This window comes from Pipistrellus kuhlii, unplaced genomic scaffold (genome assembly GCF_014108245.1).
Source record: "Pipistrellus kuhlii isolate mPipKuh1 unplaced genomic scaffold, mPipKuh1.p scaffold_m20_p_11, whole genome shotgun sequence".
NCBI classification, from domain to species: Eukaryota; Metazoa; Chordata; class Mammalia; order Chiroptera; family Vespertilionidae; genus Pipistrellus; species Pipistrellus kuhlii.
In genome coordinates this window covers 39,569,067-39,589,924 of record NW_023425416.1, presented here as the reverse complement: position 1 = coordinate 39,589,924, position 20,858 = coordinate 39,569,067, and the positions used below count along the sequence as shown (strand labels likewise).

The following is a 20,858-nucleotide window of genomic DNA, read 5'->3' as shown; positions in this document are numbered from 1 at the left end:
TAAGACCTGATAACTTTAGCTTCCAATTGTTTTTATACTTATCTTTGTTTTATCTTTCTGGGTACCTCTCACAAATCACTTGCTAATTAAAATTATAAAACTGTATTTTTTTTATTTATCATGCTATTGACAGCCTCATCACTAAAAGTTTGAGGATCATTAGAATATAATTTAAACAATTATTATGAAATTATATGGGTAAACTCAGAATCATTCAATCAAGAATCCTAAAGGATACTATGAAGAATAGCAGGAAAAATAGTAGATATCTAACTTGCATAATATATTATCAATATATTTCTGATCACAGTAAGCTACTATACTTTAGAAAGGCTGTGAAAATATTTAGTCACCCCTATTTTGGTGAGTCTCATTCCTTTTGATACCAATTACCAGGGGGGAAAAAAATGGTATTAGAACTGGAAAGAGCAAGGATATATCTCCTTAAGACGACTTTGCTCTTCCATATTTCTCTGAGGTCAGTTAGCCTTTAAGAAAGTAAGAACCACTGAAATAATCCTCAAAGTTCCCAGAAGCATCTATGTGTGTGAGTGTGTGCGTATTTTTTATTATGAAAGAGGTAAGTCAACGTTGACTCACTCAATCTGTTGATGAAATTCAGTAATATCTGGCTAGAGGATTAGTAAGAAAAACTGAGCAATTAGATGAAGATTCAAAATATTGGGTGTTCAGAAGGATTTTCCCTTCAAGATGTGGGTAAGGAGTGAATTTCCAGATATGAGCATATGCATAGTGCTACAGTCAGAGAAAACTCTTGTTGATTATGGCAGGAGGAGATGGGATCCTGATTTTTCTTGAATGGCTGGAATAACAATGAAAATGAAGAAAGCTATCCTGCTTGGATCAGGGCTGAAAAGGTATTATCTTCAGAATGCCCAACCACTCGTGAGAGTAATGGTGGATGTGGTCCAGGTGTGTATACATTTATGAGGCACAAAAGATCTTGGAAGGCCGAGAGGGACTTCTGGATACCAAGAGAAATTATCCCAGGTGAATAACCATAATCACTGAGGATCAGCAGGGGGTGGCAATTTTAATACATGTAATAAACCAATGAACCCACTTAAAGAGAAAAAGATTTAGAAAAATTATGCCATAAAATAAATACTGTGCCACTGAGTTGCCTCCTGCTTGCACCTCAAAGCTGGGAGCCCAGGGAAACACCTGTTGCATTCAACCTCTTTTTCTTTCCAACTGGTAAACAATTCCAACAGTTGCACAATGAAAAAAAATTCTGTGAACCTGGCACCCAGATCGGGAATTCTCAGTTGTTTTTGCTGCCAAAGGTCAATCCAATGCGTCTACTTTTGACATAGTTTAGCCAAAGAATGTTAATGACATTTTCCGATATGTTCTGCCACATGCTCCGCCCCGGAAATTTGGGATTACTAAAATACAGAGATATCTCAAATGCCAAAAATGCCACAATAGGTAGTGAGATGGCCAGATTTTAGACTCTCCGGCTGCTTTAGGAACCCAGAACGACATAAACGAGATGAGAAAAGTGTATTGCCCTCAAACTGAAATGAAAACTGTGAAACATAAATTAATAAGTGTTTGTTTGCATATATCTACAGAACATAATGCATTGCCAACTTTACTTATTGTTCTATTTAGTTCGCTGGTAACCTTTCTTTGTTCTTCAAGAGGATTTGTGGAATATATATATATATATATATATATATATATATATATATGCAAACACCCACATATGTTTGATAGCCCAAACTTTAGAGGCACACAACAAATGAATTTACTTGCATTCGGAGAGTTAAAGCAGCAAAATTATAAAAACTCTAAATTTTATTGCAAAAACATCTACCTTTGATGTGTGGAATGTGAGTGCATTTTAATAAGCTTGTTATAATATCTGATGTGAGCCTCCAAGAGTATCCAGAAAATAAGGAGGTTTTACAATGATCCTCAACTTCTCCCTTTTTGTTGAAAGAAGCCACTAAATTTGAAGAAAAATTCTACCACGTTCATTGACTTCTTTCGTATCTTTTTTAGCTTACCAACAAAGTTGAGTACAAGAATAAAAACAAGCTAGAAAGGAAAAACATGCCATTGCTAACATGAAGTCAAGTTGTCCTACAGTTAAATAATATAGTTCAAAGGCATTGGTTAACTTTTTGGAATGGAGAAATAACAAACATCAAACTGTTATTTTTTTCAAAATTCCATGCCTACCTTAGATTAACACACAACATCCTTATGTATTCAAGTGCAGTCTGGATTGGTGTGCAAAGGACTAGAGACCTAGGGGATGAAAGTCAAGAGCTGTCACAATCCTGCAAGGGACTAGCACTAAGTAAAAAACAAGTGTTTTCCTCATCTTAAAAGAAAAAAAAAAGGAAAGAAAATACCATCATATATGGTTGTGCATGTGAGAGAGAAATGGAGGGATGGGGAGGGGATAGGAGGGGGGGAGGGAGAGAAAAACTGAGAGAGATATCTGTGAAATTTAATTCCAAGTTTTATACACACTTCTTCAAATAATTCCTCTACACCAAAGAATTTGTAAGTTTAAAAGTAAATTTGTTTGAATTTTAAACTACGATAGCTTTAGATTATTTTCAGGATGCTACCATCTAATTTGTGTGAATGATAAGTTTTAAAGAGGGCATCATGAGAGTTTATAGACATAGATAAAAGCTTTAAATATGATGTGCATACATAAGAAAAGCTTTTAAGGTATCCTAACCAGTTCCAGAAAACCAGATAGTTAGCATTCTGTTTTCCATTTTCCTTTTCATTAAATTGTCATCAATCAGCAACTTAACTAAGATAAATAGATAGCAGTACACTAGATAAAATAGGAATGGCTTCTCAAAAGTCCTCATTAAATTCCATGCATGATCTCCATTCATCTTGGAAACTACCAGTTAAGAAGGTGATAACCAAAAGATCATCTGCTTTTAGCATATTGAGTGCCATATATACACATTTCTTAACCCTACAATATGATGATAGGAAAGCTAATGCTAAAACAAATTAAAAAATCAGTTCCTAAAATGATTACTACCAATATTTAAAATATCATGATTTATTTTTATTCTATTATACTTTACTTTTCACACATCAGGAAAGGACATTATCATTGTTGCCTTGACTGTATATATAATTTAGTCTATTTTTTCTATTTGTTTATCATTCATAAAAGCTAAATTCAGGGTTCCATTTACTGTCATTAATTCAGCTCACAGGAGCTTTGTGGGGAACCAGAGTGTAACTTGCATGAAAAAGAGGAAAAGATGATGTTCTTGTTTATATGTACTGAGAATGTAGTATTTTCCTCCTACAATGCCATAAACTATGGTTACTATAATATTTATTTTCCCCCCATACATTAAAGGTTCTTAGAAAAAAAATTCAGAAATTTGAAGATCTTGTAAATTCCAGTCAAAATGTATTTCATCTATCAATTGTTATTTCCATATCCACACAAGCTCCCAGATTCACTCATGAAACTAGGGTTGAGAGGATCTTAATGAGGCAACCCTATGTCCTTTAGTACCTCAACTGGTTTAGCCAAACAGCTCTTATGCCACCTGTAGAGAGAACATTGAATGAGGAAAAGTAAGCCTCACCCTGCCACTATTAATTTTTTGGTAAACCCTAATTTTACCCACTTGAAGGGAAAAATACTTATCTCTGCAACAAGGCCAGCCATGAAAATGATTAATTGATGCCTGTCATTGTCCCGCCCCTGGGAACTGTTCTCTCCCCACTCCCAGGTGACAGATGTGTTTCTCTGGGTGCATGGGATTTAGATGTGGCGAAGGATGCAGACTGTTAAATTTGTCAAATCACCGGAGTCGACAAAGCAGCATTTGATCTGCTCTGTAGAACGCATCAGGGACCCGAACAAAACTCATCAATGGCACAAACGGAGGTCATCTCCCCATACCACTAATATATCAAAGCGGGCTCATCCATCTCAAAGTGAGAGTCACAAATGCTCAGCCTGGAGCAGGGCTCAGAGAACCTGACCTAGAAACCAACTCATTGACACGCAAATCAGAGAATTTCCCCAAAGTAAAACAGAATCCATGTCTCATCATTTATTTTCCATACTCTTGAAATTGGATGTCTGTTAGAGATTGATGCTCTGAATTACAAAACTTTATCCAGATATCTGATTCCATATGGTATGCATTTCCTGACTAATAAATCTACTCGGGGGGAAAACGCACCATTTTAAATGTGAACAAATTCTCTGCCAATATTAACTTGAAAAAGAAAAATTAAAGACGCAAACACAGAGAATCTATCCAACATTTCTTTTTCTTTTCTTTTTTCCTTCTTAAAACTGTTGTTTAGTGTCTGAAATCTGAAAACCAATAGCCAACCCTGTAGGCTTTTTCAAGGACAATGAAAACAATGACTTACTAATAATTTTTTATTAGTATTAACATTCCTCTAGACTTAGAACCTCTAAAAGAAAAAAAACTAAAGATTATAGTTTTTATGAACAAATATTACTTTAAGAAACTATAGTTAAAACATCCCATAAGAAATAGAGACCTTTTTACTATATAACATCTTTGCCAAAGAAATAGACACAGAAGCTGTGCCTCCATGTGTTACTGTGTAATTTTTAACACTGGAAATAAAAGAGCAGTATTAATAAAATAAAAAAATAAAATAAATAAATAAATTTAAAAAACACGCGGATAATCATATTTTCAAATAACTTCAAAAAGAGTCATACTGCTGCCTGTTTTGCTCTAAGTTGCGGATTTTGATTATCTATTGCTCTTTTGATTAGGGATACATAGCCTGAAGTTTCTCTTACCATAGTTCCATAGAAAGTAGTGAGAAACAGAGAGAAAAACGTTTATAATTTCAAGACGGAATTGAGAAAATCCCTTCTGCTCTTCAAATGTGTGTTTCATGGGAATAAGCCTGGCCTTTCCATGTGCATCGGTTTCAGACCCATGCCGTGACTACGTATCTTCTAATTAAATGGCCCGCCACACTTAAAATTAAAAAAATGGGTATTGATACTTCTGGTTTCGCTTTAAGAAAGTATATTTTTTAACCATATCCAAAATGGCTCAGCATTTTCCCAACTACTGACCAAAAGAGCAACCTGTATCCTCAACAACCCCAGAAGATATTTTTGCTCCTGGTCTCCCTTCTGGTCCATCTGCACTCTTGCTGTGCAACAACTATAGCATAGAAATGTCTATTCTCATATGCTTTTGATATTACACTATTTAATCACATACAGCTGTGGCTTATGAGACTGTTACAAAACACAATTTTAATGTAGTACTCGAAGCCAATTTTGGATAAACATCAACCATTTACTCCGAATAAGAAGTCCAACACTAAGAAAGATTTAAAGGAAAAGATCTGGTTTTCTTAGCATTTGGCATGGACATAATTGTGACTGAGTCCTCTCTCTGCCAAAAAGACTGATAATGTCAGAGAGAATTGTGTAAAATCGTATTAGTGCAAAAATGAAGCATGCCAGAATTCCTGGAGCCAGAGAGACCTGGAATGAACTTAACATCTTCCCTTCCCTTCTTGTGCCTCCTTCCCTCCAAATCACCCCCAACTGCCACCCCTCAGATGTTATTATTTCATGGAAATAATTTGAGTTGTAATTCAGTTATTCTTTTTCCAAATTCAGAGAATCTGAAAGGAAAATGCATTAGAAAGATACTATTAAAAGAAACATGCGTGGTGTTTTCCTTTAAGTTTGGAATTATTCTGCATATATAACATGAACTTGTTAACATTTCTACTCCTTTCAAGCAGGCACTAAACTTAGTGTTGTGAAAACAATGACCACATTACAGAAAAGATAAGCCAATCTCAATGGCAATAAAGATTCGGGGAGGGAGGAAGAAGGGAGAAAAATAACCATCTTTCTATTATTAAAAACTATTAACATCGTATACATTCTAAAATGAGACAAACAAGATTTATCATGGTTGCAGGCTATCATGTTACACCCCTGAAGTGAAAGAAATATTTGGAGCTGTACCTAAAATTTCAATTGCTGAAAGATTTTTTTTTTTTTTTTTTTTTTTTTTTTTTTAGAAAACCAGTTTTGTATGTTTCAGTCTTTCAAAGGAAAACAGAACTTGGGAGTTTTCAAGGCTGTTTTAAAACTGGCAAGTTCCCAACTCCGGCTATCAATGCAAATCTGGGCAGGAAATACTAAGGAAATTCTAAACTCATTCCCTCCCTCAGCAAGATTTTCTACATTTTCATGTGCAAGAAGTGTGTTAAGGGTTGTTTTGTTGTTGAAGGATCTGTACATTCACATCTTTAAGAACAGCCCCTACCGCCCCGTGCCCTTCCTCCCCCCCCCGCCCCGCCCCCCCCCCCCCCCCCCCCCCCCCAAGGAGCCTCTCTCTCCCTGTGTTACTCCTCAGCTCTTGTGTTCTCAACTGTTTGCTCTTTCTATGGCCCAATCCATTGGGCTCCAGCTAAACTTTCAGACAAGGGCAGCAATCCAGGCTGCAGATGGTTGGAAACCTGGCCTGGAATCAGCGTGCAATTGATGAATGACTTCTTATACCTGACCCCAACTTCACACCAGGTTCTGAACACAATCTGAGCATCACCCGCCAAAGAAACCGTAGTCTGCACCTCTGCTTCAAGATCTTCCCGGGAAGCAGATGGGAAGGCAATAGACAGATGTAAGAGCAATGTGATTAGAAAGGGTGTCCTGCATTGGAAGAGACAGAGTGGACTAGTAAGGGCATAGAAAAAGTAAAAAAAAAAAAAAACAGCTTTGCTGAGTGTGCTTATGCAAGTCTTCAAGTTTTAGGAAGATGACTGACGTTTTCCAAATATCACATGCCTGGGAGAGAAATATCTATTTGTTATCTGCAAACTATCAATGTATCAGGCCCTGACCATGTTTTACCCTTGTTAGCTTTTCTGCTTTGTTTTTCTAAGAATAACTCCTGCTTCACCACCACACACAGAAAATAACCTCAAATTCAGACCGAAATTCACTCTGGATCTCAAAATGCAATAGCAACAGGTCAGTTGCTTTGAATGGGCTATGACAAAATTCCTGAGATATACTGGGTTACAACTCAATCAAACATCATTATGTAAATTATCACTTAGCTAATGAACACATTTTTTGGTCCCCTTTCTCTAAAATCTGCTGATGACTCTGGGTGGATTCCCCATAGCAAATTTCTTTTGATGAAACTCATGCTTTTTAATCCAGTTATGTCTCTTATTTAAATATTATGACATGTCACCAAGATTTCTTCATTACTCCTTAATCAAAAGCAATATTCTTTTCCAAACTTGCTCTTCTTGGTAGGAAAGGATTTGATCAAAAAGAAAATTTGCAAAGGGCAACTTTTAATGTGAGGTCCGGGAGAGTAAACTAAGGCTATTGCTACAAGTCAGCCACTGGGTTTTCATTTTATTTAACTTACACACAAATTTTTCTAGTAACACATTTTAAGCACCTGGAAAATTATTCAAATGGGCAAAAGCATAAATATCTTATTTCTATTTTTAAAAAGTTAAGCAATGAAGCTCAGAGATTAGTTTTAATGTAATGGAAAGTAGGAGCAAGGAAGGCCAGAAAATGTCACAATTTTTTTAAAAACCTTAATTACATTTGAGGAAATGGGAACCATTTGCATTTATTTAAAAATCCCATTTTCATTTTGTTTCATCACAAGAAAATAGCAACTATATCTCACACACATATTTAAGTAAAAAAAAAAAAAGAGAGAGAAGGTTCAGCATTTTATGAATAAATACAATAAGCATTTCAGCTCTTTAAAATCCCATGAAGATTTTCCACCAAAACTAATGTCCACAAATAGCTTTTGAGGATTAGTGAAATTTAGAACTTGGAGAACAATTGAAGTTCTGATATTACCAGAGTATGTATGATCTTTGTTGTCAACCACAGAATTCTATCAACCATAAGCATTCTGCACATATAAGCACCATTTTAAATAACTATGGTTCCAAAATAGGATTAGAACTATAAGTCACATCTAGAACACAAGAGGATTTTGTGAATTTCAGTTAGACTTACAAATAAATAGAGCAGCATGTAAGTCCTTCAAAATTATTATAGGTTATATTTTGAGATATAAGTGTGAAAAGGGCAATAAGTGATACTGAAATAACCCAGTGGTTTCCATGCTATTCTGGGGCATGAGAGCACTTTTTTATATAGTGTTCCCGTTGGCAGAAAAAAAAACACCCATTTTTTAAAATGCAATTGCACATTGACCCTTCCTCCCATTCCTTATGTGTCCAAGTTTCAAAACAGGACACATTTTCACTTCTTCAGCTTCCAGGGATGTCACTAATGCCTGCCATTTCAGAGCCTCTGTAACAATACTCGACAACTTCACAGCACTGTCGAAATTTTACCACATAACAATCCATAGGAACTACCGGGATAGCCAAAGGAGCTGGTCTGATATTTCCTACCACCCTGATCTGATTACCCCAATATCAGCTTAGGTCGCCTAATGGATCTCACTTCTTTAAAAATGTTCCAGAAGTTGATGGCTTTGACTGGCTTGAAAGTAACAAGATCCAGATGTCGCCTGTCTACATAACACTAAACGACATAGGACCCCAAAACAGCTCTCCTCTCTTCCTTCCCCACTCCACTTTCTCCTTTACCCCAATCACTCACACACACACACACACACACACACACAGACACTTCCCACCAGGGTGGCTCATGGAGCATTCTATATCTTTCATATAATGCGCATGACATTATTTCCTGCTACTCATAGGGTAAAAGAAATCCCAAGCAGAAAAGCAACTCTTCCATTCATTTATTCATTTCAATCTAAACTTTTTTTTCTTTCCTGAATACACTTCATACTAGAAAACAAGGACCCAAAGGAACAGCGTGAATTCTGAAACATTTGGAAAAATTTAGGCAAATGAGTAAAAGGGATGGAATGTCTGATATTTTTCACACAAACCCCTTGAGTTTGTTGTTTTTGTTTCTTGGGGCAATGAGAAATGACTACAGTCCCCCTCCTCCCCCCTACCCTTTTTTTTAACTTGCCCTTGCTTTGCCATTTCCTCAAGAAAGGCAGGCAGCCTTCTCCTCCCCATCCCAAAGAGTTAAAACTCAAGGCACTGGGCTGGTCTCTCTCTTGCAGCAGCAGCAGCACAAACTAAATGCTCACAAAGGCAAAAAGCAACGTGAGTCGACCTTGGAGGGGCAGGGCGAATCCTAGAACGATGGAAAAAAGGGAGAGGCAAAAAGGCAACAATCTTTACTCTAATATTGAAAGTCCGCTGCCTGGTCTGGTTCACAAACAGGCATTGTCTGATGAGACGGAATAGAGGAGCAATAACTACAGCATGAATTCCCAAAGCCTAATCGCATCAAGGAGTCCTGGTGACAGCACAGATCACTCAGGCACGCCTTGTTCACTCCTGGCATATTTATCTGTGAAGAGGACCGTGGAGTCTGGCTAATGCGATACAAAATAATATCATCCCCTAAAGAAATAGAACCCATGCGTTCAAGGTGGGCGCGCTACCAACCCTCCCCCCCCACTCCCCAACCTCATCATCAGATCCAATCCATTTGACAAATTGGAGCGGGGACATCACACCTGAGAGTCCTTCATGTGTGAACTGCAGGAGAAAGTTCATGGTTGGCACTGCCCATGGCTTAGTTACGTGGGCTTCCCACTGGCCCCCTCATGATCACTTGAGCACACACATAAAGCCTGGAGTATTTAACCAGTTCACGTCCAATTACCATCAGTTACATTTCATCCCGTCCCAACCCCGGGGCCTTCTGATGGCAGCTAGCGTGGACAAACGGAGCTTCTTAAAAGTCAAGAACATCTCTGGCAAAGCTCCACCATTCAGTCTGTGGGATCCTGATCACCCCCCATAGGAAACAAAACGCATAAGGCAAATAAAGAAAAAAGAAAAGATACACCCAAACAAACTCCAAGAGACTTTAGTTCACTGCGGTCTGCCTTCCACACCCTGCTTTTCTTCTACATTCAGCGATTAAAAGTTTGATCCTGGCGTGTCCTCTCCAGTGGAAAAAAAAAAAAAAATACCCTCTCAGAGTCACAAACAAAGGACGGCTCACCAGAAAAGCCCCTGAAATTGTATTCTCCAGCCTGATAATCACCCTTAGGATCTCCTTTCTAACAACCCTGCCCATCTGCAGAGGACTTTACAGACACCAGGAACCTCTGTGCTGCCAAATAACAACAAAAGAACTCCCGCGAAACTATTCTCTCTCCTTAAAGAGAAAGCCAGGATCCCAGGCTTGCTCTCTCCCTCTAGTCTCCACTGCCTTGTTAATAACTCCGCTGGGCATGTTACTAATTTCAAAGGAGCAGGAAGAGGTGATGGGAGAGGGAGGGGAGGTAGATAATAATTCACATGCCTGCCTGTTTCCTATCCCAGTTGCAGAAGGACAGCACACTGACTAGCCAGACTGTGGGTCAGAGCCATACCTTGGTTTGGAGATAGTGAGGATAGTAGTAAGTGTACTGAGGGTACATTTGTGGCTGATCCAGGCGTTTGCCCATGTAGCTGGAATCTTTATCTCCGAGGCAGGGAACTGGATGACAGGGTATAGTGCCCCAGGCCAAGCTTCCTCTTAAAACCACTATTCCTGACAGTCCCGATGACTGATGAGGCTTCGGAGATTCCTCGGCTTCCACCACTCGCTAGTTCCAACACAGCAAGAATATAAAAAAAAGAAACACACCAAAGGGAGGAGAAAAATTAAAAAAATAAAAATAAAAGGAGGTGGGGATCGGTGGGAAAAATCAAACCCCACACACAGCTTCCCCAGATCTTGTCTGCCTTCTCCCAGCTGCCGGGGTCCACTTGGGATGAGGCAGTTTGCTCCTCTACCAGGCTGTCTGGATTGATGTCAATTGCCAGCGTTTGTAAAAGGGGGAAAGAAAGAAAGAAGAAAAAAAAAAAAATCAAAGTCCTTTCAGCATAACTCCGAATCCTTGCAGATCAGCTTCCTGTCTCCTGCTTGTCTCTTTCCTCACCTTAAAGCAAAAGCAAATCAAGAGAAAGAAAGAAAGAGGAAGAAAGAAGAAAGAAAGAAAAAAAAAAGAAACACAGGGAGGGAACAGAAAGAAAAAGAAAGGGGAAAAGAAAAAAAGGAGAAAGAAAAAAAAAAACAAAAAAACCTTGCACAGCTTAGTTGCTGCTGTCTCCCTCCCAGAGTGACATGGTGATCCGGGCTTGTCCTGTCCTTTCATTCACTTCCCCTCCTTCCAGCCGGTGGGTGGAACCGAGAGAGCCTCTCCAGGGAGCGGCGTATGCAGTCCAGAAGGCTGCAGTATTTCCTCCAAGAAGAAAAAAAAAAAAAAAAAGGCTGCTTCAACCCCTGCTGCAAGCAAAGTTCCGATTCCCTCTGCTGGCTATCTGGAATAGCAAAGCGATTTTTGCAGCGGGGCTGCCGCCGCTGGAACTGAACCGGGGGACTCGGCTGCGGGCGGTGGATGGCTTCTTGTCCTTCCCTCCATGGACTCCACGGAGGAGCTGCCTTCTCTCCTTTTCCTGCCAAGTTTAAAGGTAAGCCTAAGCCGCCCCACTAAACAAAAACAGTGCGGACCTCCTCGGGAGGGAGGCGAGGACAAGGGAGGAAGGAGGGAGAGAGGGGAAGAAAGAAAAAAAAGAAGAAAAAAAATCCAGGAAGAGGGACAAACCTAATTGGTTAAAAATTGCAAAAAGTGTGTCTCCGAAGGCTTTCAAAACCCGTGAACGCCCCGAAGCCAGATATATCTAACGTTTTAGAAAAGAACCATTTAGAAACTAACATATTTTACTTCTTGGAGGGCATGGAGGATGCCGAGGGTGGAGGAAATTTGGAGTCTACACCAGGTTAATAAGCCATGCACCACGGATCACAGGGACCAACTTAGAGCTGAAACAGTCACTCTTAGCATCACATCCCGTTTGGAAATGTCAAAAGAGATGCTCTGTCGGGTTTATGAACTTCTTGATACATAAAAACACCGGTCCTCTCACTGTCTATCTCGTTATTATGACTTTGATCATGGATGTTCTGATTGCTGCACTGATATCACACACAGAAAAGATATCATAATTGTTTGGCAGAGTTTTCCCCCCACCAATAGTAAGTAATATTCTGACTTGCCGATCAGCTGCTGCATTATAATACAAATTGTTTCTGAGAAAATATATTTCCTTAAAGGGTCTCTTTGCAAGGCTGGCAGGGCTAATTTTAGCCTCGCCAGCTGTGTTTGCTGTGAGTGCTCACGCATGCCCAAAGCGCCGGGCAGGCCAATGCTGAGCTGCTCTCTACTTTTTCAAGTCCGCTCTGGGCTCCCCAGCCCTGAGTCCCTTTTCAGAGAGGAAGTTCCTGGTGCAGATCCAGCTTGCTGGTCCAGACCAGAGACTTCAGGGCAATGCACAGTATTGTGCTCATCCATGGTCAAGTCCCACCATCCTTGAGGCCACTAGCTTCCGCCCGGGGTCTGGTTTCTGGAAGCTGTGTAAGTGCATGCATGTCCCTTGGAGAAAGATAAGGGAGGCGAGCTAATAGTTTTGTTTGACTTTGGACAAGAACAATAATCAGCAGGAAGGAAGGAAAGAGGGTGGGAGAGAAAGGGGTAAGAGCCTTGACAGCCCTGTCATGAAAGAAGTGAAACCAGCTTGGCTGATGTTTAAATGTGTCATCCTGGGCCTCAGTTGTCCCATCTGGAAAATGGGAATGCCGCCAACTTGCCTGGCTGAAGGTGGTAAAGGCAATACTGAGTAAAAAAAAAAAAAAATCCCATTGATTTAAAAATTCATCACCTTGCTTGGGCAATCGAGTCCTTGGGCAAGCTTCCTTCTCCAGGTAAATTATTTCCCTTATCTTCTCTGTCCGAGTCCTGCTCAACAGTTTCTAGAACCGGAGGGTGTTCTCTCAGGGCTTCCTGTAAACCCAAACCCACTTCTAAGGCCCTTACCCTTCAGCCTGCCCTTTAGGTCTTGGCATAGATAACAGCCCGCACATTAGTTTTCACTGAATCCTTGCTTCCCCACTGCCCCTTGTATTGGCCCTGATATTGTGCTTACCCCGTGTCACTGCCTGTTCACTGCATGTTGCTTCTGAGGTGTTCTGAAAGCACCACGGAAACCAGGGAGCCAGGAGTGCCCATCACTCTGGTTCACTTTCACATTTCCAGAACCAGTGTGGTGTCTGGCATAAAACGGACACCCCGTAAATGGCTGCTGAATGAGACACTCAAAACATGACCATTCTAACACCACTCATATCCGTATTCCAGTCCATTCCAGTTCATTTCGGGGTGCAGGGGAAGTGGTGATACACTGGTCAGGACAAGGCCTTTCCCTCATAGAGTGTGCATTCTAAGGGGGGAGAGGGGGGATAAACAAAGAGATAAGCAAGGTAAGTAGGCACTAAAAGATAGGTGGCATTTAGTGCTGCTACAACATATACAGAGTAAGAGTCCCAGGGGCCACATCCGATTTGGCTCAGTAAATAGAGTGTCAACCTGCAGACTCAAGGGTCCCAGGTTTGATTCCGGTCAAGGGCATGTGCTTTGGTTGCAGGTACATACCCAGTAGGGAGTGTGCAGGAGGCAGCTGATCGAAGTTTTTCTCTCATCAAAGTTTCTAATTCTCTATCCCTCTCCCTTACTCTCTGTAAAAAATTCAATTATATATATATATATATTTTTTTTTAAGGAGTCCCAGGGATTCTTCCTTTAATATGTAGTAGGAAATGCTCTCCAAGGAGGAGCTCTGGGGTTAAAGGAAAGGCATAAACCATGCCCTGGTGTGAGACGGTAAGAATAAAGCCTTGGCTCCCACCTGAACATCATTAGTTCCAGGCCTCCCTCTGATGTATCACTGCACCCCCATTTATTCCCATCCATCCAATGGCACTGCCCATATCCTACAGTTACTTTCAGAATTCACCAAGTAAACATGTGAAGGATTTGTAATACTATGGTACATATTGGATCTGCTTAAAAAAAAAAAAAAAAAAAAAAAAAAAAAAAAAAAAAAAAAAAAAAAAAAAAGTCAGCTTGCGTCTGGGGGAAGAGCATTCTGGGCAAAGGGAACAGCAGTACAAAAAGCCTGGCAACAAGAGCGTGTCTCTGGAATGTGTGAGAAATGCTGCAGGCGCTGGAATGAAGCACGTGAAGAGTAAAGACTATAAAAATAACGCTGGAGAGGAACCTTGGAGCCAGTCTGGAAAAGCCTTAGTGAGAACTTGGTATGGACAGCTCAATTCCTGACAGTTAATAGTCTGTAGCCAGGACTCTCTCCAAGTGTTCCGGCTTTAGGTGTAGACATCTTCAACTACAGAATGCTCTCCTCCTAAAAGACCTACTGAGGCTCCTCCAGATGCTAAGACACGTGTGATCGGGATCCTGGGACTGCCTCTGCCAATCTCACCGCCATGGACAAAGGATACCAGTATTCTTTTATTAATAAGTGATCTGGGTATTCCTCGAGGGCAAAAGAATACTGTCTTGTTTGCAAATAAAAGGTAAAATAATTCCTTAGCCCAAGCTACAGCCGTTATGTGCACTGATATTATCAGCAATTTCTACCCCAAATTGCTACAAAAGGCCATTCTGGTTTTTTAGATAATTGCTATATTGTTTGCATCAATTGTCATTAGCCAAAACAATTCACTGAACATTTAAAGCTTGTCTTAAATAATAGAAAGGTGGTTTACCATTTGTGAGAATTGTAAAACCCATGTGTTTGTTGTTTTTTTAACTTTCCCACTCAGATATACCAGTAGCCTTGCCAGTTTGGGAGGGAAGATATTCGTGTCAGAAATAATTTTCAGCCCTAGCTGGTTTGGCTCAGTGGACGGAGCATCAACCTTCATATTGAAGGGTCCTGGATTCGATTCCGGCCAAGGGCACATGCCTGGGTTGCAAGCTCGATCCCCAGTGTGGGGTGTGCAGGAGGCAGCCAATCAATGATTTTCTCCCATCATTGATGTTTCTATCTCTCCCTCTCCCTTCCTCTCTGAAATCAATAAAAAATACTACTATATAATAAATTTTTTTAAGAAATAGTTTTCATATCATGTCTGCTCTGTTGGAGCAGTACTGCTTTCCATTTAAATGATCAAGGTAAGGTAGGAGGTAACTCGTTTCAGACACTCTCTAAATCAGAAGTCAGCTGTGTCCCATTTGCCAACTAACCACCAAATTTTGTACAAATTCAAGAGCAGCTAACTGCAGCGAAGGGCATGGACTCTTACAGAGACCATGTGACTCACAGCACAGAATGGAGAGGTCCTTTTTTTAGACAAATTCTTGGCAAACAGGAAGGAGGCGATGCCCCAGACATAGTGGAGAAGTGATGGTCCTGAAATGAGGGTCAATGGGGTAGAGATGGAGACTCTCTTCTCATTTGTCCTTGACCTTTCCACCCAAAGAAAAACCGAGTCCTCTCTTGAGAGGTTTATTTTTAAATTCCAAAGACTTAGTCAAAAGCAAAGGAAAAGAGCAGTGGAGACAGAAGAAAAGAACATAAATGTACTGTCTTTGAAAGGACGTGTATCATTCTATCTTTAAGAAGACATTCATGCCTGGCCAGCATGGCTCAGTGGTTCAGCATCCACCTATGAACCCACAGGTCACAGTTCATATTCCTGGTCAGGGCACATTCTGGGGTTGCAGGCTTGATCCCCAGTAGGGGGTGCGCAGGAGGCAGCTAATCAGTGATTCTCTCTCATCATCGATGTTTTCATCTCTCCCTCTCTCTTCATCTCTGAAATCAATAAAAATATATTTTTAAAAAAGAAGATATTCATGACCTTGAATAATTTTTTATTTGGCATTTTCTACCTTCTATATTTAAATCTGTGGATTCCTTTTCAATACAGTAATTTCCAAAGGAGTAGTAAACATGAGTTGGTTAAAAAAAAAAAAAAAAAAAAGATACGATGGTAGATTGCAAATTCTAACATTAAAGTAATGTTATAACTTTGTTTTTTCCCAATGGCTTAAGAAAATACTCAAGACAAAGTAGAAAAAAGAGACTAAGTGATTCAACTATGTGTGGTTGAACTTTAAATTATAGTTTAATAGAAAAATATTAATGTAAGTAAAACCAATAAATATTGGCCTTGGAAGAAAATTTCAAGCCTCAGGATAAAATTGTATTGGACTAGAGCATTAATCAAGTATAAAGTCAATAATAATAAAGATATATACTTTTTTATTGTTGTTGTTGTTGTTAATCCTCACCCAAAGATATTTTTCCATTGATTTTTAGAGAGAGTGGGAGGAAAGGGGAGAGACAGAGAAAGAATAACATCGATGTGAGAGAGACACATCAATCCGTTGCAACCTACATTTGCTTGACAAGGGCTAGGAATTGAACCTGCAACTGAGGTACATGCCTTTAACCAGAATCGAACCCAGGAACCTTTAGTCCAGGGGCCAACACTCTCTCCATTGAGCCAAACTGGCTAGGGCATAATATATTTTTTAATCTGCACCCAATTATATGTTTTTGTTGATTATTTAGAGCACATGTGTCAAACACAAGGCCCGCGGGCCAAATCCGTCCCGCCAGGCCTTGCAATGTGGCCCACACCGCGCTGTCATCACTGCACTCCGCTGTGTTTCCATCACAATGACAGTTTATGACTGTTCAGTAAACCATTCGGCCCGCGATTTAGGCTGGATTTTAGATTTTGGCCCCTTCTCTGATTGAGTTCGACACCCCTAATTTAGAGAAATGAAAAGAGGGAGAGATAGGGAAAGAGAGAGAGAGAGAAACCTATCAATGTGAAGGAGAAACATCAACCAGTTGCCTCCTATACACACCCCAATCTGGGATGGAACCAGAAACATAGGTATGTGCCCTGACTGAAAATTGAAGCTGAGTCCTTTTGATGCAAGGGATGGCTCCAACCAACTGAGCCTGCAGCCAGGACAAGCAAGAATAATTTAAAGCAATAATCATTATTAATTGCAATGAAGTTTTATTGAGCATCTACTAGGTGCCTAAATACTCAAGGATACTTATATAAATACTTTTATCTTGTCCTCAGGTAGATTTAGTAACTCCATATCTATCAAACATCAACCATTCATAAATGACCTTAATGAGTTTTCTCATGTCTGAGTACATATTTATAGCAAGCATTATTAAATCACTTTCTTTCAGTTGACTCCATTTTTTTTGAAATGCATACTTTAATATAATTCTAAGCAATAATGTACATAAAAGCCCAGTGTTATTTTGTTTCTATTGCATTTGCAAAAAAATATATAATATCCTCTCACTTTCTTTTTTTTTTTTTATTCCTCACCCAATGATATTTTCCCATAGATTTTTACAAAGAGGGAGGGAAAGAAGGAAGGAAGGGAGGGAGGAAGGGAGGGAGGGAGGGAGGGAGGGAGGAAGAAAGGGAGGGAGGAAGGGAGGGAGGGAGCGAGGAAGGGAGGAGGGGGAAAGAAGGGAGGTAGGAGGGGTAAAGAGAGAGAGAGAGAGAGAGAGAGAGAGAGAGAGAGAGAGAGAGAGAGAGAGAAACACCAATGTGAGAAGAGCACATTGATTGCTTGCCTCCTGCATGTGCCCTGATTCTGGATCTGACCAGAGCTGGAATCGAGGCTGTAACAGAGGTACATGCCCCTGACCAGGAATCAAACACACAACCCTATGGTCTGTGGGCTGAGGTTCTATCAACTGAGCAAAATCAGCTAAGGCCCTCTTGCTTTCTATATACACTTTTTTTTTGTAGCACTTAATACTTTGTAGGCACTTCTGGTTCGCCTTTACCACTGGGATTAGCAGGACACACTTCTCCACTTGATTGAAAGTAGGCATGAACACATGACTTACTATAGCCAATGCAATATGAAGGAGAAGTAACATGTGTGAAAGCTTGTAACTGTTGTTATTTAATTCTCCAGGCCACTCGTCTCTGATGAATGCACCTGCTGATATAGAGGAAACATCTTGGAAGGCTGAGCACAACTTCCTTAAATAGTCACCTGGACCAGCCATTGATTTGTCCTGAGTGAGAAATGAACCTTTTATTGAATTATGCTGTTGAGATTTAGTCACAACCACAGCATCACCTAGTCAACCCTACCTAGTATAACAGTATTTGTGGTTTGAGTTTATAATTGTTGATTTCCTTGTTTGGGTGTCTCCCCACTAATACCTGAGGTCCAAAGGGCAAGGAATTCTATCCTATATAATAAAAGTAATATGCAAATCGACTTAACAGTGAAATGACTGGTTGATATGATGTGCACTGACCACCAGGGGGCAGGCACTCAACGCAGGAGCTGTCTCCTGGTGGTCAGTGCACTTCCACAGGGGGAGTGCTGCTCAGCCAGAAGCCAGCTGAGAGCTGGCAAGTGCAGCAGTGGTAGCTTAAGCCCATAAGGAATGGGCCTAAGCCATCAGTCGGACATCCCCAGAGGGCTCCTAGACTGCATAAGGGTGCAGACTGGGTTGAGGGGCCCTCCCCCACATCAAGTGCATGAATGTCATGCACCAGGCCTCTAGTGAATTTATAATGTCACTGTCCTATCTCCAGCACCTAGAACAGACCTTGGGATGTAATACGCAATTAAAAATGCTTGTTAAGTGAATGAATAAATATTCAACAAAAATAATCTCATTTATCTATCAGTCATTCATGTATGATACTGTCTGAATAATAGAAGGGGAAATGAGTCATGTACTCAAAAAGCAAAATGAGTTTAGCTTTCTGGTAGACCTGCTACAATACTGAGTGTCTAGAGGAGGGAAATATTTTTCTGCACTGACTTTTAGGAGTGAGCACTGGGGTGTGGTGTTGGCTAATTTAAGAAAAAGGTGAATGAGGAAAAGAACTAAAATACAGATGGCCTATTACATACTAAACACTGTACAATAAGTTTATAAATGCTTCCTTAGTTAAAATGCACAAACCCCTGGAAAGTGGGTATGATATTTCAGACTTCACTGTTGAGAAAATTGAGTGGGATGGAGTTTAACTACCCCATCCAAGTTCACACCCAGTTATAACATGATAGAGGGCTATTTGTGAGTTATCCTATATAATAAAAGCCTAATATGCTAAGTGTCCAATTGACTGGTTGGCCACTCAACCAATCACAGTGTAATATGCTAATGATATGCTAAGGCCACTTAACTGCTTGCTATGATGTGCACTGGCTACCAGGAGGCAGATGCTCCAACCAGTAGGGTAGCTTGCTGCTGGGGTCCAGCTGATCTGGACTGAACAAGATGGGCCAGACATGCCCTAGAGCCTTCCAATGTTCCATTCTCGGCTGGCCAACCTCCTGCATCCCTCCCTAGCCCCAATTGTGCACTAGTGGGGTCCCTCGAGCATGACCTTCACCCTCTCACAACCCAGAACCACTTGGAATAGGTCGAAGACGGGTTTCAGCCCCATCCCCCAGGCCAGGCCAAAGGACCCTACTGGTGCACAAATTTGTGCACTGGGCCTCTAATGCTTGTATGAAGCCCAATCCCAGGCTTGTTCCTAAGCATCATTTGATAGAGATTATAAATGCCTTATACCAAAATTGGATGAGATAATCTTTGTGTTTTAAACAGAAAACTTACATTCTACATAAAAGTCTTAAATAAGTCAGTGTGTCTTCACAGAAACAGATGGTGTTGAACAAACAGACAACTGGGAAGAAAGAGCAGGCATGGCCTTCCATCAAATAGCATACAGTCTATTTGTACCACAGGCCTGATGGTGAATTGTATGTGTCAACGTAGCTGGGCTGTGGTGCCCAGTTGTTTAATCAAACACTATTCTAGACATTGTTCTAAGGTATTTTTTTTTAGGTGTCATTAACATTTAAAAAACCAGCAGACTTTGAGTAAAGCAGATTATTCTCTGTAATGTGGGTGGGACTCCTTTAAACAGTGGGAGGGTTTAAGAACAAAGACTAAGATCTTTAAAGAAAAAAGAAGTGCTGTCATGAGAATGCTTTTGGTCTCAGGACTCAGTATCAACTCTTTCCTAAATTTCCAGCCTGCCAACAATAACAGGCATTTTTGGATTTGATATCCCAACATGTGCCAATTTCTTAAAATAAATCTCTCTGTGTACACTCACACTCACACACACACAACCTTTACTCATTGCAGTTCCCCAGAGAACTCTAACACAACAGGTTAATAAAATAAAGGGAATATGGTAGCAATGAAGTTCAGTGAAATGGGAACTCATACATTCCTAATATATGTCTATAATGCTTTTTAATGAAGCTTAACAAAATATATAGCCTTAAAAGTCTTTGTCCTTGTAACCCAGTAATATTAGTTCTATGAATTTAAAACAGATCATCACTAGAAGTTTTAGAATTGGAAGTTAGAAAAACCTGACTGTCCAACTCAAGTTCATTAAATAAACTTACTATAAAATATGATTCAACCATTAAAATGATTCTTAGAAAAATTTTCACAATTCAGCAATTGCTTAAGTTGAATAGCTAATGGCAAAAAATGAGAACACAACATTATATATGCTCTCAACAATGAAATATAAACACACACAAGAGAATAGAAGAACAATTGTGGGACCTTTTCTATGTGATTGGGTTATTAGCAATTTTACCTCTCTCTCTCTCTCTCTCTCTCTCTCTCTCTCTCTCTCTCTAATGATCACCTGAGAATATTTTCCCCTTGCTTTTTTTTTTTAGAGATAGTAGAAGGAAAGGAGGAAGCAGGGGTGGGAGGTAGGGAGAGAACATTGTGAGAGATCATCAATTGGTTGCCTCCTACACATGCTGCGACCAGAGCTGGGACCAACCTGTAACCCAGTTACATGCCCTTGACCTAAAATCAAACCAGAGATCCTTAGTTGCACA

The 20,858-nt window shown here is 40.1% G+C and overlaps 1 protein-coding gene and 1 long non-coding RNA gene across 13 annotated transcripts in view; one reads left to right on the top strand and one right to left on the bottom strand.

Annotated features, from left to right (window-relative positions):
* The window catches only part of RBMS3 (RNA binding motif single stranded interacting protein 3), a 615,090-nt gene extending 604,486 nt beyond the window's left edge, over positions 1–10,604 (bottom strand). For 8 of the 12 annotated variants that reach the window (XM_045579333.1, XM_045579337.1, XM_045579338.1 and 5 more), the window contains exon 1: positions 10,488–10,604. In XM_045579333.1, the coding sequence (XP_045435289.1) occupies positions 10,488–10,562 (75 nt within the window). In that variant the 5' untranslated portion in view covers positions 10,563–10,604. The remainder of the gene's footprint in view (positions 1–10,487) is intronic. The other 4 variants (XM_045579334.1, XM_036431675.2, XM_036431672.2 and 1 more) reach the window with 1 other exon arrangement.
* Positions 10,605–11,448: 844 nt separating this feature from the next.
* Positions 11,449–18,236, top strand: LOC118715429. The gene is made up of 2 exons (XR_004986886.2): positions 11,449–11,571; positions 17,928–18,236. It is a non-coding gene; the product is annotated as an uncharacterized LOC118715429 (long non-coding RNA).
* Positions 18,237–20,858: the final 2,622 nt, after the last annotated feature.